The sequence below is a fragment of the Phalaenopsis equestris genome, unplaced genomic scaffold (genome assembly GCF_001263595.1).
Source record: "Phalaenopsis equestris unplaced genomic scaffold, ASM126359v1 Scaffold000232, whole genome shotgun sequence".
NCBI classification, from domain to species: domain Eukaryota; kingdom Viridiplantae; phylum Streptophyta; class Magnoliopsida; order Asparagales; family Orchidaceae; genus Phalaenopsis; species Phalaenopsis equestris.
In genome coordinates this window covers 627,603-648,327 of record NW_018164674.1, presented here as the reverse complement: position 1 = coordinate 648,327, position 20,725 = coordinate 627,603, and the positions used below count along the sequence as shown (strand labels likewise).

The window sequence follows — 20,725 nt, the reverse complement described above, 5'->3', positions numbered from 1 at the left end:
ATATAAAATTGTATAAAAAAAAAACACAAAATTCCCTACCCCTCAAATCAGCGATCCCACGATGCTCATTTATAGCGACCAGCACCGCGCGGCACACGTGCAGCTCATCCACAAAACCCTCACCGGGATTCCTTGGCAATTTACCGCTCGTCTCTGCTTCAGTTTCTGTCTCTCTCGCTCTCTTTCTCCGCCTCGGATGCCTACACTGCGATGATGGCGACATGTGAGACCGTGCGAGGTTTCTGCGATCGGTTCTTGGGTCGATGTCTCCGGCACTACCCTTGTCTCTCCGATCGAGGTTAGTCAGATCTCTGTTTCTGCATATTTAGTTTATCGGGTGTTTATCTAACTAGGGGTTGGGATTCCAGCGAGGAGATCGTCGATTGGGTTGAAGGTAGCGCTTTTGCTTCTGCACGCGGTGTTTGTAGGCTTCCTTTTCGTATTGGATACTGATTTGATACGGAAGAGTCGTGAGATGCCCTGGTACTATGTTTTCCTTGTTTGAGTTATGTCTTTAGTTCTTGTTGCTCGAGGTGGAAGCTCTATTTATTTCTTTTTAATGACAGAATGCTTATCTTCAATTTACTGATTTCTGTGTTCATATATTTTTGTAAATATTTACTCCGTTTCTGCATCTCACAGCTTGGGAATTGATAGTTTTTTCAGTAGTTAAGAATGAATGTTAGGTACGATTGAAATTTTGCAGGCCTCTTGGTAGAGTTATTGTAGGTGCTTTTTACAATATCTGAAGAATTGTTGTCTTAAAGATTATTATCATGCGATTGATCTCTTTTATGTCCCAAATTTAGAATTTAGAGCTTATCTTAGAATATTTTGCATTTTGTCCAATGGAACGATAGCAGTAGCATGGGATAAGTAACCTTTGATCATTCAAAAGTTGTATAGATTTAAGATATTTTCGATTGAGTAGTAGGGATTCTGATCCTCTCAAATTATTATACCAACTGCAAAATGCCATGGTTGAATATTGCAAACCTTAAAACCAGAGCGGCTTCTTAGAATCCATCATGGCAATCGAAAATGCATCGGGTGTCCAGGATTTGTAATCTCATATTGCACAATTGCTGTCTAACTGGAGAGAATCTGAGTTCTGAGTTCAGGATTATAAATTTGTGTGGTGGATATTTGTTTGTTTCTAGTGGGATTTGAAAGAGCACGCGATCGTCATTGTTAAATCAAAATCTGTCCCAGAGTGATGCCTGTGCCATGCCCTACTAAGAAAGTCTGAGGAGTTATAGGTTTTCTTTCAAGCACACAGATGAAGGAGAGGGAGGGATGGAGAATATAAAGCGTAGAGAAGAAGCTCTAGGTTTTCTTTCAAGCACTGTCTCAAATACAAAAAACCTTTCTTCCGATATGCACATTTATTTATTGATTTATAGGGTTGTAAGTGCTTCAAAAGGAGTTCTGCAAAGAAAATAATAAATTTCTCTCATCTAAACTGCCACGCGGATGCCAGGTATATGCTGTAGGGTCAAGGAGCAATTTCTCTAGGCAAGTTCACTGTGACTAGTTACATCAGGCTGCCCGCTGAGCAAAGGAGACCAGCGAGTTCTTTAGAGCCTTGTGTCACGGATTAACTTTCTTCAAGTCATCTGTGCGGCTTTAGCGCTCTTTCTTAGCACTAAATCAGCCTTACCCCTCACAACACTGGACTTATGAGCCCCAAGCACTCTTAAGAAGAATAGAGAGAAAGGAATACTTTGCACTTGAATACTAGAATGCTTTGATTCAATGCTTGGGTAATTACAAATGAGGGGAGGAGCACCTATTTATAGCCTCCTCCATGTCTTTGGCCTTTCATCTAGCCAATGTGGGACTATTCCATGTCCAAGAGAAGCTTCTAGATTACAATATAATATTCTATCTCTTAGACTATTCTTATGTACATACATAACTCTAGAACATTCTAGGTTATTCTTAGATTCTCTTTAGAGCTTTTCCTTCTTGCTCTCTCCTGAATGTGGCGGAATATTCTAGAGCCCCTTTGATGACTCGCTATATTCTGACCTTCTGTAAAATCTTCCATCCTGTGTTCGTCTTGATGATTTCTCGAATATGGCGGAGCGTGACACTTGGGTGGGTTCCTCTAGGCGAGTCCTAGTAAATTCTTGGTAGTCAGAGGTGATTTCAGGTCACCATTAAATATTGTATGGGACCCCAAATAGAAAGCCGAGTTCTCTATCTTCCGAGCAAGCTCTCTGCTGTTGGAGCAAGCACTTGTTGGTCCTTAGGCGAGTTCGTGGTATATCCTGGTTGTACAATCATTAATGATGTTCTTTAAACTAACGACAGTTTGTAGGATTATAAATTTTTGTGGGAAGATAATTGACATATTAAAGTTTTATACAAATCGTGGTGGTGGATTATCTGTTCAAGTATCTGGCTTATTTGCGTTGAATCATTCAATTTTTTATAATAGGAGGATTATCTGATCAAGTATCTGGCTTATTTGCATTGAGTGATTCAATTTTTTCTGTTTTTGCTTCTCCATGTGCCAATTAAACCCTTAATTTGAAATTGCTATGTTGCTGATATTGAATTCTCTTACCTGTTCTTTTCCTATTAAACAATTTGGTTTTGTTGTTTTAGTTGTTTAATTTAGCTGTATAGCTAACTTTATCTAGGAATCAGTGGCTTGTTATTCTGAAATTTTTATCTAGGAATTAGTGGCTTGATATTCTGAAATTTACCATGTTTTGAGCGAATCTCGAGTTCCCTGTTTTAGCTGTAATGAAAGATTTGCTATTCTGAAAAACATCTTTTCCACACCCCCGTTACCCACAGAGCTTTCTTTAATATTTTGGGTTTGTTGTGCACTCTTATCTCATGTTCATACTTCAAAAATTTCAATCACTTTGTTTGCTTTGGCATAATGGTTGCTTTGTATTAATGTGTGCCTTATTTGGATTTGTAAATAGACCAACACGTTTTTTTAGTAATATTGAAAAGTCTTCATTGCTATGAAATAAACATATAATTATGTATTCTATGCATTTTTAGATTGCACACTTGATGTAATTGAACCCAACTATGCTTTGTGCTTTGCCTTATTAAGATACATAAGAACATCTTTGTACTTTACTTTTTTTTTTGCATTATGTTTCAGATCAGTTTCCATATGTAATATGTTTTATTCTAATGTTTAATATTGTTTAAAATTAATTATTTTTTATTTTTTTTTGTAGTTTATTTTCTTTTGCCAAGTGCTTTCTTTTCTTGTAAATTCAGAATTGCATTTGAGCAGTTTTGGTTGAAATCCTTTTTTCCCACCTGAACTACTCTTATATGATTTCCTCCCTAACTTGCAGGTATTCGACGACATACTTGTTACTAGTTTTAGCCACCCTAGTTCAATATTTCATCACTGCATTTTCCTCTCCGGGGTAAAATAATACTTTAATTAATATATTTGTTTAATAAAAATTTCCTGATAGTTTTTAAAAGGAGAATACCTTTTTGACTAATGCTTTTAAATTTGGCTACCATTTTTGATGTTAGGTATGTTATTGATGCAATGGCTTATGAAAATGAGATGCATGCAACTCATCGAAATTCGTCAAGAAATTCAATGTAAGCGTAGCTTGAGTTTTGTCTGAATTTATGTAATTATGAGCATTGTTCGTTCTCTCGTACATTAGTCAAATTTTTTGTTTTATTTTAAGTGCGCACTAAACTTATGTATGATTTTGGTGATCAAGCAAAGGCAACATGCTTCAAGAAATGGTACCTTGATTTCTTCATCAAATAACAGAAATAACCCTCGCATGAGTTCTTCATATTGGCTGAATCTGGTCATGGAATTGTATCCTCGTGGATCATCCAGCAGGTTGAAAACTTCTTTTACATATTTATCCAATTCTACAAATTGGAATTAGTATTTGAGACTATTATATTGGTGTTCTTTAATATTATTGCAATTTGATGGCATGTCCCAGACCTTGCTTCATAGAAATATGAATTGTTATATGTTTATTTTGATATATTTTGATTTATTTTTTGTAAATATGGATTTGTGAAATTGGCTGCTTGAAAATGACTTGTTATAAGATATCATATGCCTAAATTAATTTGCGATTTTAAACTTTGAATCTTGGTTTGCTTATTTTAATATGATGTAATTGATTTAATTTATTTGATATTCTTGTATCAAATAAGCAAACACTGTTTTCACTACGTTCTAGGGTTTTAGTAGAAATTGTTACCCGGAAATATCATATTTGCACCAAAGTTCTATGTGTATAATTATGAAAGTGTTGGTGTAAGACATGTAAATACATAAGCATTGCATGTTATGTTTGTAAATGTACCTTAAAAATTATTTTGGATTTGGTGTACTAGTTTTTGGTCTCACTTGCGGGCTTAATATTCTGGCCTGATAAGTCTATGGAAAGTGGAATAACGCGCACTGTCGCCAAGTAGTTTGCACTATCTGTGAAGCGGTATTATTGACTGAACAATTAGCAGTTGACTTTGAGCGGCCACAAAATATCTTTCAAGCTCCATCGTGGTTTAGCAAGTTCGAATGACTGTCATGTTGGCCCTACAGCGTGTGAGCTTTTTGATACTATTTAATGGACGAAACTTGATTGAGTTGGGATGTTTAGGTTCTAGCCTTAGAGTTGGTTGATTTGCTGAACTTTTAACACAATAAAATTTTATTTTGGCCAAACATGTACATATACATGCAGTTGATCCATTTAATATTCTGTATTGCTATTATCCATAGTGTACAATATATTTAAATATTATTATGCATCCAACTATGCATAGCTTCACGCTGATAGATATTTGCGTGCCTAGCACACTGCACACATTGGCATTTACATGCGTACCACTCAATTCCTATTTATTCACATATTGACTAGCTGAACTTTACTTTTTTTACTTTATACCATCCAAATCTCTTACTTCGCATAAAAAATACCACCATTTTTACTTTTAAAAGTAAAAGACACCTTTTCCAGCATAGTTAAGGTGGTATGTATGTAAAAATTGAAGTTTAGGTGTTGGATACGTACATACATAGAAATTGATAGTCTGCCCTTTAACATAGGCAATCAGTTCAGGTGTGTAGTCTGGTATATTATGAATATGGTGTTGTAAGTTAGTGATTGGCCTGGTTTCAGCTGTTGGGTCCGCACGGATTCTGCTATTAGCATGTCTAAACCAACTTGGTTTCCACAAGCCCACACTCTCTACAATGGCATTAGTAATGATTTTTGCATAAAAGTTTGCGCTGAAATTAGTAGTGGACATTAAAACTATAAAACTGGCCATTTTGATTTTTGTTGAGCTGCCTTGAAAGGAGTCCGGTAATATATATGACGCTCCCCAAACATGCTAGCTGCCATATCTTACTGCTTGAAATCTAATCTTTGATATGCTGTTGGAGCCTTTGTTTTGGCATTTAAAATTTTTATTCATAAGTTATTTGGAGCCATTTTGATGTGAAAATTAATCCTTTTTATTCAAACGTACTAGTGGCTTATATTGACTGTGGATGGAATGGAATTGTTTAGTATTTGTATTTGTTGTTATAGAAGTGTGCATTCTGCAATGAAGCCACAATAATAATAATAATAATAGTGATAAAATCAATAGGTTTTGTATCTTGGAAACCAAAATGCTTGCACAATTAAACTAGAAGGTCTCAAAAGTTCTGCCATTTCTTCATATTTGGCTAAAATATGAAGCATGTGTCGTGTTTGGTTTTTGATGGTTAAATGATACACTGGACTTTTAAATATCTCTTGATTAAATATTAAGGGATTTTGTGCATTGTTAATTTGTTATTTTACAAACATGACCGTTGCTTACCTTTTGCTATCATTCCATCCTTCACAGGAACTGGACTTGCTTGTATTGTAATGTTATCCAGGTACGGGCATGCCTTAAAAGTTCAAAAGTTTGATTTGTATTTCAAGTTTTACGTTCATTCTATTGTTGTCGGTGGGGATATTTGTTTGAAAAAAATTCATGCACAATATACTAAAGAAAAATTTTTTGGCAAGTTTAAAATAAAAAAAATAAAAATGTTGGAAATTTTCATTTAGATTTTTGTTTATAGTATATTGAAAAGAGAAATGAGAAAGACAACCTTTTTAATAGTATTGCTTTGTAGGATAAAAAATTAATTTACATATGAGAGAAATATGAAATAATACCTGATTACTTATTTTGCGATCAAAGTCATATAAACCTTTTTAGTTAACTAACCAACATTTTTTTTGTGACTTGATCTTTATTAATTAAACTATGAATTTTGCAATATATGAGCACATGAGAAGTTGTTTTATGCTGATATCATGATGGTATGAGCTAAATTTTATAATTCTGCTTTAAAGTCATTTTTTTTATTGGATATTCTTTATAATCAGTAGGACCTGATGATATCCTAATTGAAATATTTAGTAGATTTGAGAGTTTCTTGTCTTACTAAACTTCAATATTATTTTAAAAACTAAAAATATGCCTGAGGAGTGGAGGTAGAGTATTTTGGTCCCCATTTTCAAGAATAAAGGGGATGCACAAAAGTGTGGAAATATAGAGGAATTAAGTTGATGTGCCATACTTTAAAATTATGGTAGAGAGTAATTGAACATAGGTTAAGACATGTTACAAAGATTTCTCATAATTAATTTGGATTTTTGCCGGGCAGGTCTACTATGGAAGCTATACATTTATTGAAAGATTTGTTGGAGAAATATAGAGAGGATAAGGAGGATATACGAATGATTTTTATTGATTTAGAAAAAGCGTACGATAAGGTTCCAAGAGAAATTCTTTGGAGAGTTCTAGAGAAGGAGTTGATATGACTTATATTCAAGTTATTAAATATATGTATATTTGAGCTGTTACTTAGTTTGAACAGTTTTAATATAAACCGAGATACCTCAGGTTTAATCGTCTGATTTCACATTCATCATTTCCTGCACTCTCCTTATCTGATTAACTCATTTTGTGTAGTATATTTGAGGGTCAGTAGGATGATCAATGTATGATTTTAAGTTCAAATTAATTATCTATTTAGATTTGAAGAGTTATGAGGGATATTTCAGTGATTGGGTTAACAAACCTTATCAGTACAATTTTTGAAATTGAAGAGATTGCTAAATGAGTAGATAATCACATTGATATATTTAACAACATACATTATGCTCAAGATTGTGCTAGCTAAAAAAGAAATCCAATTTATGAGTGATACATTGAAGCTATGAAGAGAGAGAGAGAGAGAGAGATTAGAGAGAGAGAGTACTAGAATATAAGCTTAGAAAATTTACTTTAATTTTGAAGTGCCAATTTGATTTCATGCTTAACAAGATCTATTATTGATGCGACTTTTGTGCTAAGACAATTAGCAAAGAAGTATATTGCATAAAGAAGTGATCTTTATTTTATTTTTATTGATATGAAGAAATCATATGATCAAGTTTCACACAAAACTATTTGGTTTGTTTATGTAAAAATGTGCATGTATATGTAGATGTTATTAAAGGTATGTGAGATGGATGCTTACTTTTATTGGAAATAGTGTGTAACAACCCGAACTCTCATCTATCGAGATATTGTTTGCTTTGGCCTGATGGTCTCACAATTTTGCCCCATTTGTGTAACTTCCCAGGTCACCCATCTTAGGAGTGCTATTACGTGACTATGCTTAGTTTTGGAGTTTATGATTAAATTCCACCATTAAACCAAAAGGCGCCTCCATGTTTAAGCGTTTGGCTTCATTCTACTTATTGGTTTCACAATATCCCCAAGTAATTGATGCCCCTATCAGCTTCCATAACCCAAGTCATTCACCCGACAATTAGGATTCTAGAGATAACTCCTATAGATGCAAGAGGTGGCTCCCACCATATAGCATTTTGTCTCATCTTGAGTTCCAGAGGCGGCTCCAATGACGTAACACTTTGTTCAGTATAACATTCGGTTCCCATCTTTAGGCTGGTACAATGATCTGATGCTAATTGTAACAAGCTCAAACTCTCATCTATTGAGACACTGTCTGCTTTAGTTTGATGGCCTCGTGATTTTGTCTTGTTGGTGTAACTTCCTAGGAGTCACCCATCCCAAGGAATGCTCCCATGAGAGCACGCTTTAGAGTTTCTGATGAAATTCCATCGTTAAACCAAAAGGCGCCTCGATATTTAGGAGTTCGGCTTCATTCTACTTGAGGGGTTTCAAAGTTGAGTAATCCAAGAATTTTTAATTGTCATATGTTTACATCAAATTGAGTCATATGTTCTCTCCATTAGTTATGGAGATGCTTACAATGGAAGTTCAAAGTGAGATGTCGTTTTAATGCTTTTTGTCGATGAAATGATTTTAACTAGTGAGATTTTTATTAAATAATTGAAAAAATAATGTAATATTGGAAATGTTTAGAGTATAAAGGCCTTAAATTTATAAAGAAAAATAGTATATATGCAATTTTAGTGAGTATAATGTTAAAATTTATCCCATAATATTATTGAAAGATGTTGTGATACCTATGTGATGGGTTTAAATATATTGGATCTATTAAGAGAAGAATGATAATACATGTGTCATAAATTTTAAGGGGTTGTTTAGGATCACTTTTTTGTTTTTTTTTTTTTTTTTTGTTGTTTTGTTTTATTTTTGTTATGATTTGAAATAAAATCTATTTGACATATTTGATCAAAATACAATTATTTGTAAAAACACTTATTAGGCTTCCACAACTCCCTCATGGAAAGCTAGCTCATTTTTATTTTCCCGCCTTATAGAGAAGTCACCCTATTAATGTAATCTATTTATTATATTACATAAATGTGATATTCTCCTATAGTTGAACGTCATAGTGTACACCATTTTATTGGGATTATGGAGGTGAAAAGCCATTGGCTGACACTTTTTCATTCCAAATTTTAGGCGTGAGATTGATTATGGACACAAGTTGGCTAAAAAGAAATTTATTATGCAAAAATTAAAGCTTTTTATTGTACTTTAAATGATTAAAATAGAAAATTATTATTATTATTAAACAAATGAGTTTATCTTTTTAAATAATTATTATATTTTCATATTTATTATTAAATTTACATACACAAAGTAAACAAGAATAGGAAGCTCATTACATTTTTTTTGTTATAATTAATATCATATCCATCTTGTACTATTGATCAAACAAATATAGTTGTTGTGGAGGTGATGGTGAGAGGTATAATATGGGCTATTAATCTTTCACATTAAAGCTAGTTTATCAAAGAATTTCTAAGTGTTTTATGTGTTTTTTCTATTGAAGCCCATCTTTTTTGATAAATTTTTGAAAAAGTTGATTGAAATTTTATTCAATTAATTGAAATCAATTAGAACTTGTTTGAATCATGTTTCATTTAAGGATATTATACTAGAAAGCTGTGTAATGGTTAAATAAAATTTGATGTCAACGTCAACGGTGACTAGGTAAGTGGTTCGAAGATGGCAGTAGCGACGGTGGCCCAAAGATAGGGTTTTGGCGAAGACAACAACGACATTAGTTGAATGATGGTGGTTCAATGATTAGGGTTGTTAATGATCCAATTTCAAATCGAGCTGGGGTCAACTCGAAAAAAGATTCAATCCAAAATTTTGGCTCGTAGCTCGACTAGTTTATTTTGTTCTGATCTTGATCTGAGCCAAAATTCAAATTGATTTTCGAGCAATTAACGATCTTCAAGCTAAATTTGCTAAATTTACAGCCCTAACATTATTAGAGATGTTAATGATCTGATTTCGAGCCAAGTTAGGTTGGCTCGTAAAAAATTCGATCCAAAATTTTAGCTTGTAGCTCAAATTATTTATTTTGATCCAATCTCGATTCGAGCAAAAATTCAAATTAATTTTCGAGCGATTAACGATCTTCGAGCTAAATTTCCTTGCCCTACTGGTGGTAGCTACACAACGACCAAGCAATGGCGGCGACAGCTGCGACAAACAGGCAGTTGTGGCTTGACAACGGTGGTTGATGAGCAATTGTGAATCAACAATGTCAGTTCAGCGATGGAGATCTGATAGCGGCAGTGGCTTCGGTCAAGCAATGATGGTCCAATGACAGCTATGGAAGCGACTGAGTGACCGTGTGGTGGCAACCCCTTTATCAGATGACAGTGTTACACAAAAAATTTCTCTTTGAAAGTTATTTTAAATATGAGATGCCAAATATACAAAGTAATCTACAAACATATAAATGTGAGAATAAAAACATGAAAAATATTACAATTAATCATATGATAAAACTTTACAAGTTGTAAGTTTATTATTATTATATATTTTATTTTAATATAAAAAAAGAATCTAACAAAAAAGTTTTAAACCGACAGTGCTGATCCCAAGCCCAGATGAATGAGATTTAGAGAATTTTGAAATATTACTTTGTGTCCTCGTTCTAAAACTTTTCTAGCTCCGCACTAACAGATGATATGAATGAATGGAAAATAAGAATTCATAACATCGACCCTAAATAATTTAGACAAGGATAATTTTTTTTACTATATATAGCTATGGGGATCTTTGGTTGAAACACTTTTTTTGGCTCTATATGATATCTTAATCGCGAGGGAACTAAAATTTATTTATCCTTTGCTTTTTTATTGCTCCATCAATGTATTGCGGCTGTTGTGTTTCCTAACTTAGTATAATTTCATAATACTATTCCTAATATAATCTCCATCTTATATTTATCCCTGGACGGTACCATGATTGTTAGTTATTACCATTGTTACATTCATTACCGCACTAGTGATAAACTAGAAGTTGTTGGGATAATGCCTATGATTGTGATTGAAATGATGATTTTCACGCATGCTGTGCTTTTCGAGTTTGAAATATTTTTATGAAAGTAGTTGCATATGCTTTTCATTACATTTTTATAGCTATATAGCCATCGGCAGGACATTTTTGCCATCTGTATTGTTTTTGGTAAACCAATTACTTGTAAGGCTGATGTTCTCGACTCTTTTTGCAGCCTCCTCGTTCAAAGCATTGCCATGATTGCGACAAATGTGTCCTTCAGTTTGATCATCATTGTGTTTGGCTAGGAACGTGCATTGGCAAAGGGAATCATTGCCGATTTTGGTGAGCTTGTTTGCTTCTTTGGTAGAAACTATGATTTTTCATGAGAATCTTTGATTGCTGAATTAGAGTTAATGAATATTTCTAAATTTTTTATGACGTTTTTTTAGTTCATTCAACACTTCTGTTATTTGAGACTAAAGCGAGGGGTAGGAATGAGAAACAAGATCTATATTTTCTCACTTCAACTATTAACACTATCAGATGGAAGGAAAATAAGGTTAGGAAATAAGAAGCAACTCATCAACAACAACAACAACAAAGCCTTAATCCCACTACGTGGGGTCGGCTACATGAATCCTTTTTCTCCATTGTGTTCTATTTAGTGTCATATTTTCATTTAGTTCTAGCAAGTTAAGATCCTACGTGGGGTCGGCTACATGAATCCTTTTTCTCCATTGTGTTCTATTTAGTGTCATATTTTCATTTAGTTCTAGCAAGTTAAGATCATTTTTAATACGAGAAACAACTCATATTGAATTTTAATTTAAGGAATGTATTGGGGGTAGGAAATCAGTAATAACTCAAAATTTTGTTCCTCTTGATGCAACACTTAAAATTTTCGGATGAAAGGAAAAGAAGAGAAGGAAATGAGAAGCAACTCTAGTTTCATAATTCAGTCAACCGCCTCACTTTTTACATATTATAGTGCACTACCCTTATGAACGGAGTCTGCCTTCAAATTTGGCCCCTTGGCATACCAACCCAAATCATTGAAGAATTCCTTGGACAAGGAAAATAATGGCTCGTTGGAAGGCACTAAATAATCAAACTATAGACTCCCAGGTAAAAAATCCAAATATTGCAGCAATCTCATTGACCTTTTGAACTAAATTTGGTAAAATTCATCTGTCCACACAAATCACTCTAAAATCATTCACTGAAGCCTTCTTAGAGCCCACAATTGATCAAACCATAAATTAAATTGTTCTTGGCTAAGGTTTCTGCGTTTATTTTATGTTTTCTTGCCAAGACACAAATTCAAGCCTTTGTTTGCATTCGTTCTACTTATTTATAGATCTCTATATATTCTCTTTCACAATGTTTAGATGATATTCCTAACAAATTCTTTTTTTAGGTGGTATATTTTTGCAGAAACAGTTGTATGCATCTGGTCTGGAGTACTGTACATCACCCTTCTGAGATCGGATATGATGAATGTTTGGTATGGAATATTTCTTAATTATCTCTCTAATCTTAGGAATGAGAAAATATTAGATTTTTTTTTCTTTTTTTAGATGTTTTTATTGGTTTTAATTAGCTCTTTTTCTGATGATATGAAATCACAGGCTTATTTCAGGTTTTGTAGTTAAGTTAGCATGGATTTTGTAAATAGTATGCTATGCTGATTAATGTTCTCATACAATATGTTTGTAGGTGGAAGATTATGATTGTGGTCATCTTGTTAACAGGATTATCACTATGCTTCATCTTTCTTCTTCTGCTGCTGCTTTTTCATACGTAAGTTCTTTTTTCACATTGAATTAATATTCTCGGCTTTCGTACACTTTTTGTATATTTGTTAAGTTTATTCTTATGCTGACTGGAGTGATTGTACTGGTTATGTTAGTATAGGATGCAAAATAAACAAAACCGATATTTCTATTTATATACAAATAATGAGACTTTGGAATTAGCATCCATTAAAGCTAATATTTGTTGAAGTTATACTATTGGAGCTTTTGACAAATACAATAAAAGGTAGAAAATACACTCATTGGATGGTTAGACAAAACTAACGTTAATGATTATAAGAAGGAAAATATTAGATGTATGATAAAATGGATATGAGTAACCTAAGTTTAACACTTCATGTTACACTCTATACTCATGAAGAATGAATGGAAATGAGTAACCATAAAGCTGAATTCAATTATTTAGGATAAGATTAATCATGATTATAATTTAAATACAATGAGAGATATTGGAACTGCAAAATCTTCTTGATTGATTTTAACACTAATGCAAGTGGCACTCTATAGGAAATTACAAAAGAGAAAGCATGAAAGAAATAATGAAAATTTGAGAAAAAAAAATATCTTCAATTCCACGGATATATTAGCGTAATAAAATCAAAATAATAAAAACCTAAATCTTTCCAATCTTGTAAAATCTCTATATTACTCCAATTGGAGCATATATATCGAAGTTTTTTATTATTGTGACAAAGATTGGAGAAATGGAGTGGTCCCATAGCCTTAAAATTTTTTTTTATTGATTATGTTTTGTTGGAAATGTGAGGAGTACTTCATCTCTAATGAAATAATTGTTGACCTAATTGGCTAGTGCAAGTACTTCATCCTAATGAAATAATTGTTGACCTAATTGGCTAGTGCTTTGTTGCTCATTCAAGTAGGTTCTAGTCCTCCAACCTTACATTTTTACAAATTTGAGTCGACTTGAAATCAAATTTGAGCCGGCCTGTAACCAAACCATTTCAAGTTGAGCTTATTTAAAATTTTAAGTAAAGCTAAAATTAATAATTTTGAGTTTGAGTCAAGCGAAACTCACTCAAACTCAACTCATTATGAGCCTTAGTTCTTGCTGCCAAGCTTTTTCTCAGAATCTTGTTGGAAGAATGCTGTTCTCAAGTTTGATCTCGTTTTTGCAGCTTTCTTGTGCTAACAAATCAGACCACATACGAATTGGTGAGAAGACGGCGCATATTCTATTTAAGGTATTTGTATTATTTCTAAAATGATCCCCCCGGCTAATTGCAGAAGACCAAAATGGTACCGGATTATATAAAATGTCAATTTAGTCCTCATACTAATTAAACAAGAACCAAACTGGTCCCCCGACATGACTGTTATAGTTTTTATTTAAAGAGGTTGGGAGCAATTTTATTCCATATTTAAATAGTTTGGGGATTAAATTAGTCTTTTGCATAGTCCGATCATTTGCCCCCTTTCAAATAGCCAGGAATCATTTTAGTTATTTTATCCACTAAAATGTCAAGAAGAAGTTATTAAAATATGAAAAGGAGGAATAGTGGCCCCCAATGGGGAATTAGAGAGGGTCTTGGGGTGGCCCTCAACCCCTTAAATGCGCATAAATCATATGTCATGCATAATATGGAATTTTATCTCATAAATTCTCCAGCAATTATGTAGATTGTAGAAGACTTGCCCTCCCGAAATTTACAACATTGCCATTGCCGGGTCTTAAGCCCCAGATGCGAAAAGTGAAATGTGTTAGCTGGCAGCCAGCGTAATTTTTTGCCAAAAAAAAAATCTTAGGTCTGCCACTAATCGATTTACATAGCTGATGAAGCCAGTTTTATCAAATTCAAATTTGAAACTTACCTAAATAACACCCAATTCCTATGTTTTTACATATCTAACACCTAAATTTTGCTTTTTATATTTATATCACCCAAATATTTCATATCACATAAAAAATACCTCCTCCATTTTAATTTTTATAAAGTGGAAGACAGTCTTTTATGCATATAGATAAAGTGGAATGTATGTAAATCTTCCATTTTGTTTTTTGCAATATATATGGCCAAGTCTCTGAATTTAAAAATCTAAAATTTCAGGGGAATTCCCGAGAGGGTTCGGCCATTCAGCAGAGGAATTTGCAGAAATCTTTATAATTTCTGCTGCTCCTTGGATAGTATCTACAACTTGGAAGCAGTTCCCACATTAGAGGAACTGGAAGAAAGAGCAAGGCCATACACCTGCACTGATACCCTCACCTGCAGATGCTGCTGAGATCTCATGGGTTCTGTTCTAGGGTCTGCTTGTAAGGCTCCAATTATCTGATTTGCTATTTTATATAATTATATTGTTTGTACGTTAATTTATTATTATTTTTTTAATTGCAACAGACTATAAATTTATAGTTATGTGATTCAGATAAGGCTAACAATGTAATTTTCACTGGTTTAGGTTGTAATGATTTAGTTTTTATTCACCACTAGTCATTATGTAGAATAGGTGATGACCACCTTGATGTTCATTCACATGCATGATATGATTCTTATATGTTTGCATTATTTAGCATCTAAAATTTGATATTTCATTATATAACTACTATAGTGTCAAACTAACTAAAACAAATGCATGAAAACTATTGTTTTACTATTGGAAATTAATATTAATGATTTTTGGGTGTTAGATATGTAAATACATGAGAATTGTATGGCATACTTATAAATGCCCCTTATATAATCTGTGCTGAAATATGGTTGATGGAAATCTCTCTCAACATTTTGGCAATTTTTAGATACTGGCAAGGAAATTCATTGTTTTAAATAAAATAATTTATGCAATTAAAGCTAATCTTATGAATTCCAATTGTTTATCTTTGAAGAGTTATTTTTATGCATGAAAATGTGATAAGAAAGATTTGCGTGGTATGAATGTAAAAACCAAAATTAAGGTGTTAGATATGTAAATACATAATAATTGGGTGGTATGAATGTATGTAAATACCCTTAATTTTATATTACTTGTTTTATACAAAATGTTCTGAACTCGGTGGCAAGCGTCTTAATCGCATTCAATGCTACGTATCAAAAAGGTTATTGGCATCTCAACGTCGGTGGATGTATCATATTCCGAATAAAGAATAAAAGCCAACCACTATTTAATAAGTGAAAATACACCTCAATAATTATTTTCGAGTATTTTAAAATAAATTTATTTTTTTAATATAAAATAAAAATCTTTAAAAGATACAAAAAATAAATATATTTTTTTAAAAAAATAAAGTACAATAATAATTAAAAATTAAAAATTGATTTCAAATAAATTCTTAGCTATTAAAACTCTAAAAAATAAGCCCTAAATTTAAATATTGCATAGTTTAAATTTGCGAGGTTTACATAGCACTAAAAATTATAAAATTTAGCTTGTTTTGGTGTGAAATAAATAAAATATTAAAGTTGAATGCTCTTTAAATTTATATTTTGACACGAAAATAAAAATAAATAATTAATTTCGTTTGATATCCTTTTCGATGAAAACCGTTCAATTGGAAAAAATATTAAATCAGTACTACGCACGTAGAGTAACGTGTATAGTCAATAAAATCACGCCACGAAAAAAAACAGCGCGGTAACACAAGAAATATTCCCCTCGTGTTATTCATGTGTTATTGCGTGTTATTCATGTGTTATTATGTCCATTATGTCCTGAGAATATTTCTGGTGTTATAATAATATAATAACACATCAATAACACATGAATAACACACAATAACACATGAATAACAGGGGAAAATATTTCTTCGTGTTACCGTGCCGTTTTTTCTCTGTAGAGAATATTCTTCCGTGTTATTATGTGTTATTCATGTATCATTATGTCATGAGAATGTTTTTGATATTATAATAATACAATAACAAATGAATAATACGGGAGGTATTCTCCATATTACTCCGCCGTTTTTTTTTACTATCGCGTGGAAAATCATGACATGAAATTTTTTTATTAGGCAGTACTCATGTATTATTTTTTTGACGGTGAACTTCCAGGCCCCAATAAGATAAAAAAATAGCACGTGGGTTCTGGCCGCGTGCTTCACGAGCCTACCATATTGCTCTAATCTATACAAAAGTACATTTTCCCCATTGGAAAGTGTGCTGGCTCTGATTTGTCATATAATTCATTCATCTAGGAAAAAGAAGTGCAATAAATGAGATGAGAGTAGATCAACATAAGAACAAATCCATGAAAGATACAATTCTAGACAAGAAATTTGTTTTTAAGCTATCACGCAACGTCTTTGAGGATTCCTCTTTAGAGAAGAAGAATTGATTCTACAATTCACCCTCACAATTATCCTGAAGAGCTCCTCTCGTGAAAGATCACCATATGCTCAGTAAACATATTTTTTTCCTACCGACACGAGCTCTTTATTTAAGGATCAATGACGGACAAACGGACGAAATCAATTGATCGACGAAAACTGACTTTGTCCACCAAAAACTAAACTAATCCAACCGACTTGTTGTGTTGTATCAATCAAGCCCACCGAACCAGAACCAATCAAGTCATAGATCAACATGCGATAGACTCGTGTATGTGAAAATATCTAAAAGTTTGTTACCAACTTCATTAAAGAAGGGACAAAAATAAAATATCATGTTGTGAAATTGAAGCGGAATAAAACAGGAATCGACACAAATTAGAAGAAGAACACAGAGATTTAACGAGGTTCGGCAAAGAATTGCCTACGTCCTCGGGAGCGAGCGGCGGTTTCACTATTTCAGAGAAGTTACAATACATCCCATAGGGTTACACATATAAATAAACATATACAAACCATCAGATAAAATTACAATCACGCCCTCGCTCCCCCCAACCCCCTTTATTCCAAGAGACACTTCTTTTCACCAGGAGACACACATCTTCACTAAGAAACTCCAATAACAACAACCAATACTTCTCTGGTGGGAGTACTGTAGAGTTAAGCTTAACTGAGGACAAATGATATGGACCTCAGGATAAGCAGAACTACCAAACAAATCTCCACCTTAGTGAATATTCAGCCCCTTTAGAAGAAAATATTCACCTTGTGAATATCCAATCCTTTAAAAGAAAAAATCTTCATCTTGTGAATATCCTGCCATTTAGGAGAAAAATCTCATAGAGTCTCTTTATACCAAAGTGAGTTGGGCAACCAAACCATCTAACCTGGCTTGGTCAAAGTTCCTGTTGCATTTTCACCATATGATTCAACAGAGTGATCTCCACTTGCAACTGTACTCCCTATCAGTTTATAGATGTTACCTATAGTGATCTTCCCTTTCATCACAGTCAGTGCACCCTTAACAATTTCGATGGTTTCCCTATCCTTATCTGCCTTATGAATGAAACCATTTCTGTGTAGAGTGCCCAAGGAAATCAAATTTTTCTTCGGAAATCAAATTTTTCTTCAACTCTGGAACATGTCTGACATCACATAATGTTCTAACAGTATCATCATACATCTTAATTCTGACTTTACCAATATCAGCAATATTGCAACGTCTATTATCACCCAAATAGACTGAACCAGAATCAGATAACCTGTATGAAGTGAACCACTCCTTGTTAGGTGTCATGTGATAAGAACATCCTGAATCAAGAATCCATCCATCCTTTAACTGAGTTGTTGTAACTGAAAGCGCATCACCATCACTGTAATCTGTAATATCACTCTGCACCATATTCACAGACCTGGAAGATACATCACGAGTCTTCTTCTTGAGCATTGGACAATCTCTTTTCATATGTCCCTGTTCCTTGCACTTAAAGCAACGAATCTTCTTGCTTTTAGGCTTTAACCTGGAACTTTGCCTTCCAGAATTCTCTTTCTCCTCCTTACTTTCACGATCCTGATTACCCTTAGAATATAAACAATTACCATGAGAGCTTTCCTCTGCATTCTGCTTCTGTTGGTTGTGAGCCAACAAAGCTGCAATAATCTCATCAATTTTAACTGTTTCTTTCCCATATGTAAGAGTAGTCACCAGATGTTCATAAGAAGTAGGCAATGAACACAAAAGAATCATTGCTGGGTTTTCATCCTCAATATTCACATCAAGCCGTGTCAGATCCGTGATTATTTGATTGAAGACATTCAAGTGCTGAACCAAATCAGTGTATGCCTGCATCTTCAGCCCATACAGCCTTTGCTTCAGATACAATTTATTCGTCAGAGATTTGGACATAAACTGAAATTTCAATTTCTTTCATACTTCTCCTGGAGATTTTAGATTCATAACATGATACATAATCTCATCTGTGAGACATAAACGTATGGTACCTGCCGCTCGAAGTTGTAACTCTTCCTAATCTTTATCTTCCATATTATCAGGTTTCGTAACCCGCAAAACCTTCAAAATTTTCTGTTGTGCCAACAAATCTTATACCCTTGTTTGTCACAATCCGAAGTTCCCGGTTCGATCGAACTTCACTATCTCGAATTTTGCTCCAGACATTGCTATTTGAAATTTAATCCTGCACTGTATTTTTCTGCCTTGCTTCGAAAAACAAAATAAAATACTCCGCAAATAAAGTCAAAGAAACCTGAAATTTTCCTTGTCAAATGCAACAATTATCCTGCGATTCTCCTATGATTCGTGAATCAAATTTTCCCACGAAGCACTTTTCCTGTTCGTAGCAATACCTCGACCAATTGTTGTTTCCGCGAGCCATGAATCCCTTTGCACCTGTTCGAGGAATACCTCCACGAAACTCTTATTCACGAAATAATTGTGTCTGCTTGCCTCCTGTACCCTGCCGAACTCCACCTGTCGCAAAATCTCCAGCGACGAACCGGCAAATTTAACTGATCGAATTTCTCAGATTTTCCGCAAAACAAGGCTCCTGTTCGCGAGGACAGCCTCTGTTTCCCACAGATTGTTGAACTGGCCGAACTCCTCTGTTTTCTGAAACTCCACGACGGTTCACGAAACTGAACCTCACGCCTCTTCGCTTTTGGCCCTTCCACAAAACTGCCTCCGGAACAGCTTCTTCCGCAGATCCTGTCTGCAGGAACCGCCGAACTCCTTCTGGAACCACTGAGCCACACTCATCGCAGAACCGCAAAAAATTTCGCTGGACTCTTGCAGCGATTCGCCTCTGCCTGTCGCGATCTTCTCCTATCGCGACTCTGATCCGTCCGAACTGCCGCGCCTGCGATTCCGTCTGCCGAAGAAGACGATTCGCGAACTCCTTCTGCTCGCAAGAAAAATTTCTCCCGTGATTCTACTCTGCCGCGGATCTTCTTCCGCGCTCGCCTTTGCCACGAACCTTTGCCTGGTCCGATCGCTGCCTGCTCTGCAGAGCCTCCTCCTTCGAGAATCTCCTCCGAGATGAATCCTCTGTCGCGCGCGGCGAACTCTTGTCTTCGACCGAAACTGAAGCCCTATCGCGATCGAAGCTCTGTCGCGATCGAAGCCCTGTCGCGATCGATCCTCTTTCCAAAGCCTGCTGCGAACTCCTTCAATTCGCGAAATACCAAACTCGTCTCAAAACCGGAACTGCCGCACAACCGACAAAACTACTTCTCAAAGCTTCTTCCTGCGTCGATCTCCTCCTGTTTTGTTACCAACTTCATTAAAGAAGGGACAAAAATAAAATATCATGTTGTGAAATTGAAGCAGAATAAAACAGGAATCGACACAAATTAGAAGATATTAACGAGGTTCGATAAAGAATTGTCTACGTCCTCGGGAGCGAGCGGCGATTTCACTATTTTAGAGAGAGTTACAATACATCTCATAGGGTTACACATACAAATAGACATATACAAACCCTCAAATAAAATTACAATCACGCTCTCGCTCTCCCCAACCCCATTTATTCCAAGAGACACTTCTTTTCACCAGGAGACACACCTCTTCACCAAGAAACTCCAACTCCCTAGATATGAGTCATACCTAACACATCACATATTGTACTCTTCTATAAATGATAAGATCATTTTATGAAAAAATGCTAATAGACAAGATGTTTTATTGTCATTTCTCCCTTTTGCTATCTCTATTAAGTGTGTCTCAGGAACAAAACCAAAATTAAACAACCACAATTTTCTAAGAAAAAAAAAACTATCATTTAAATCTATATAAATTACACCAATCCCCTTCCCATAAAACCCTTGAAATATATAAATATATATATTTATAGTTTTG

The 20,725-nt window shown here is 34.2% G+C and overlaps 1 protein-coding gene across 1 annotated transcript; it reads left to right on the top strand.

Annotated features, from left to right (window-relative positions):
• Positions 1-68: 68 nt before the first annotated feature.
• Positions 69-15,014, top strand: LOC110023806 (protein S-acyltransferase 10). The gene is made up of 11 exons (XM_020723402.1): positions 69-298; positions 369-483; positions 3,333-3,407; positions 3,523-3,594; positions 3,728-3,850; positions 5,869-5,902; positions 10,994-11,103; positions 12,179-12,265; positions 12,478-12,561; positions 13,712-13,777; positions 14,642-15,014. The coding sequence occupies exons 1-11, from the start codon at positions 211-213 to the stop codon at positions 14,814-14,816; spliced, it is 1,029 nt and encodes a 342-aa protein (XP_020579061.1). The 5' UTR covers positions 69-210; the 3' UTR covers positions 14,817-15,014.
• The last annotated feature ends 5,711 nt before the right edge of the window (positions 15,015-20,725 follow it).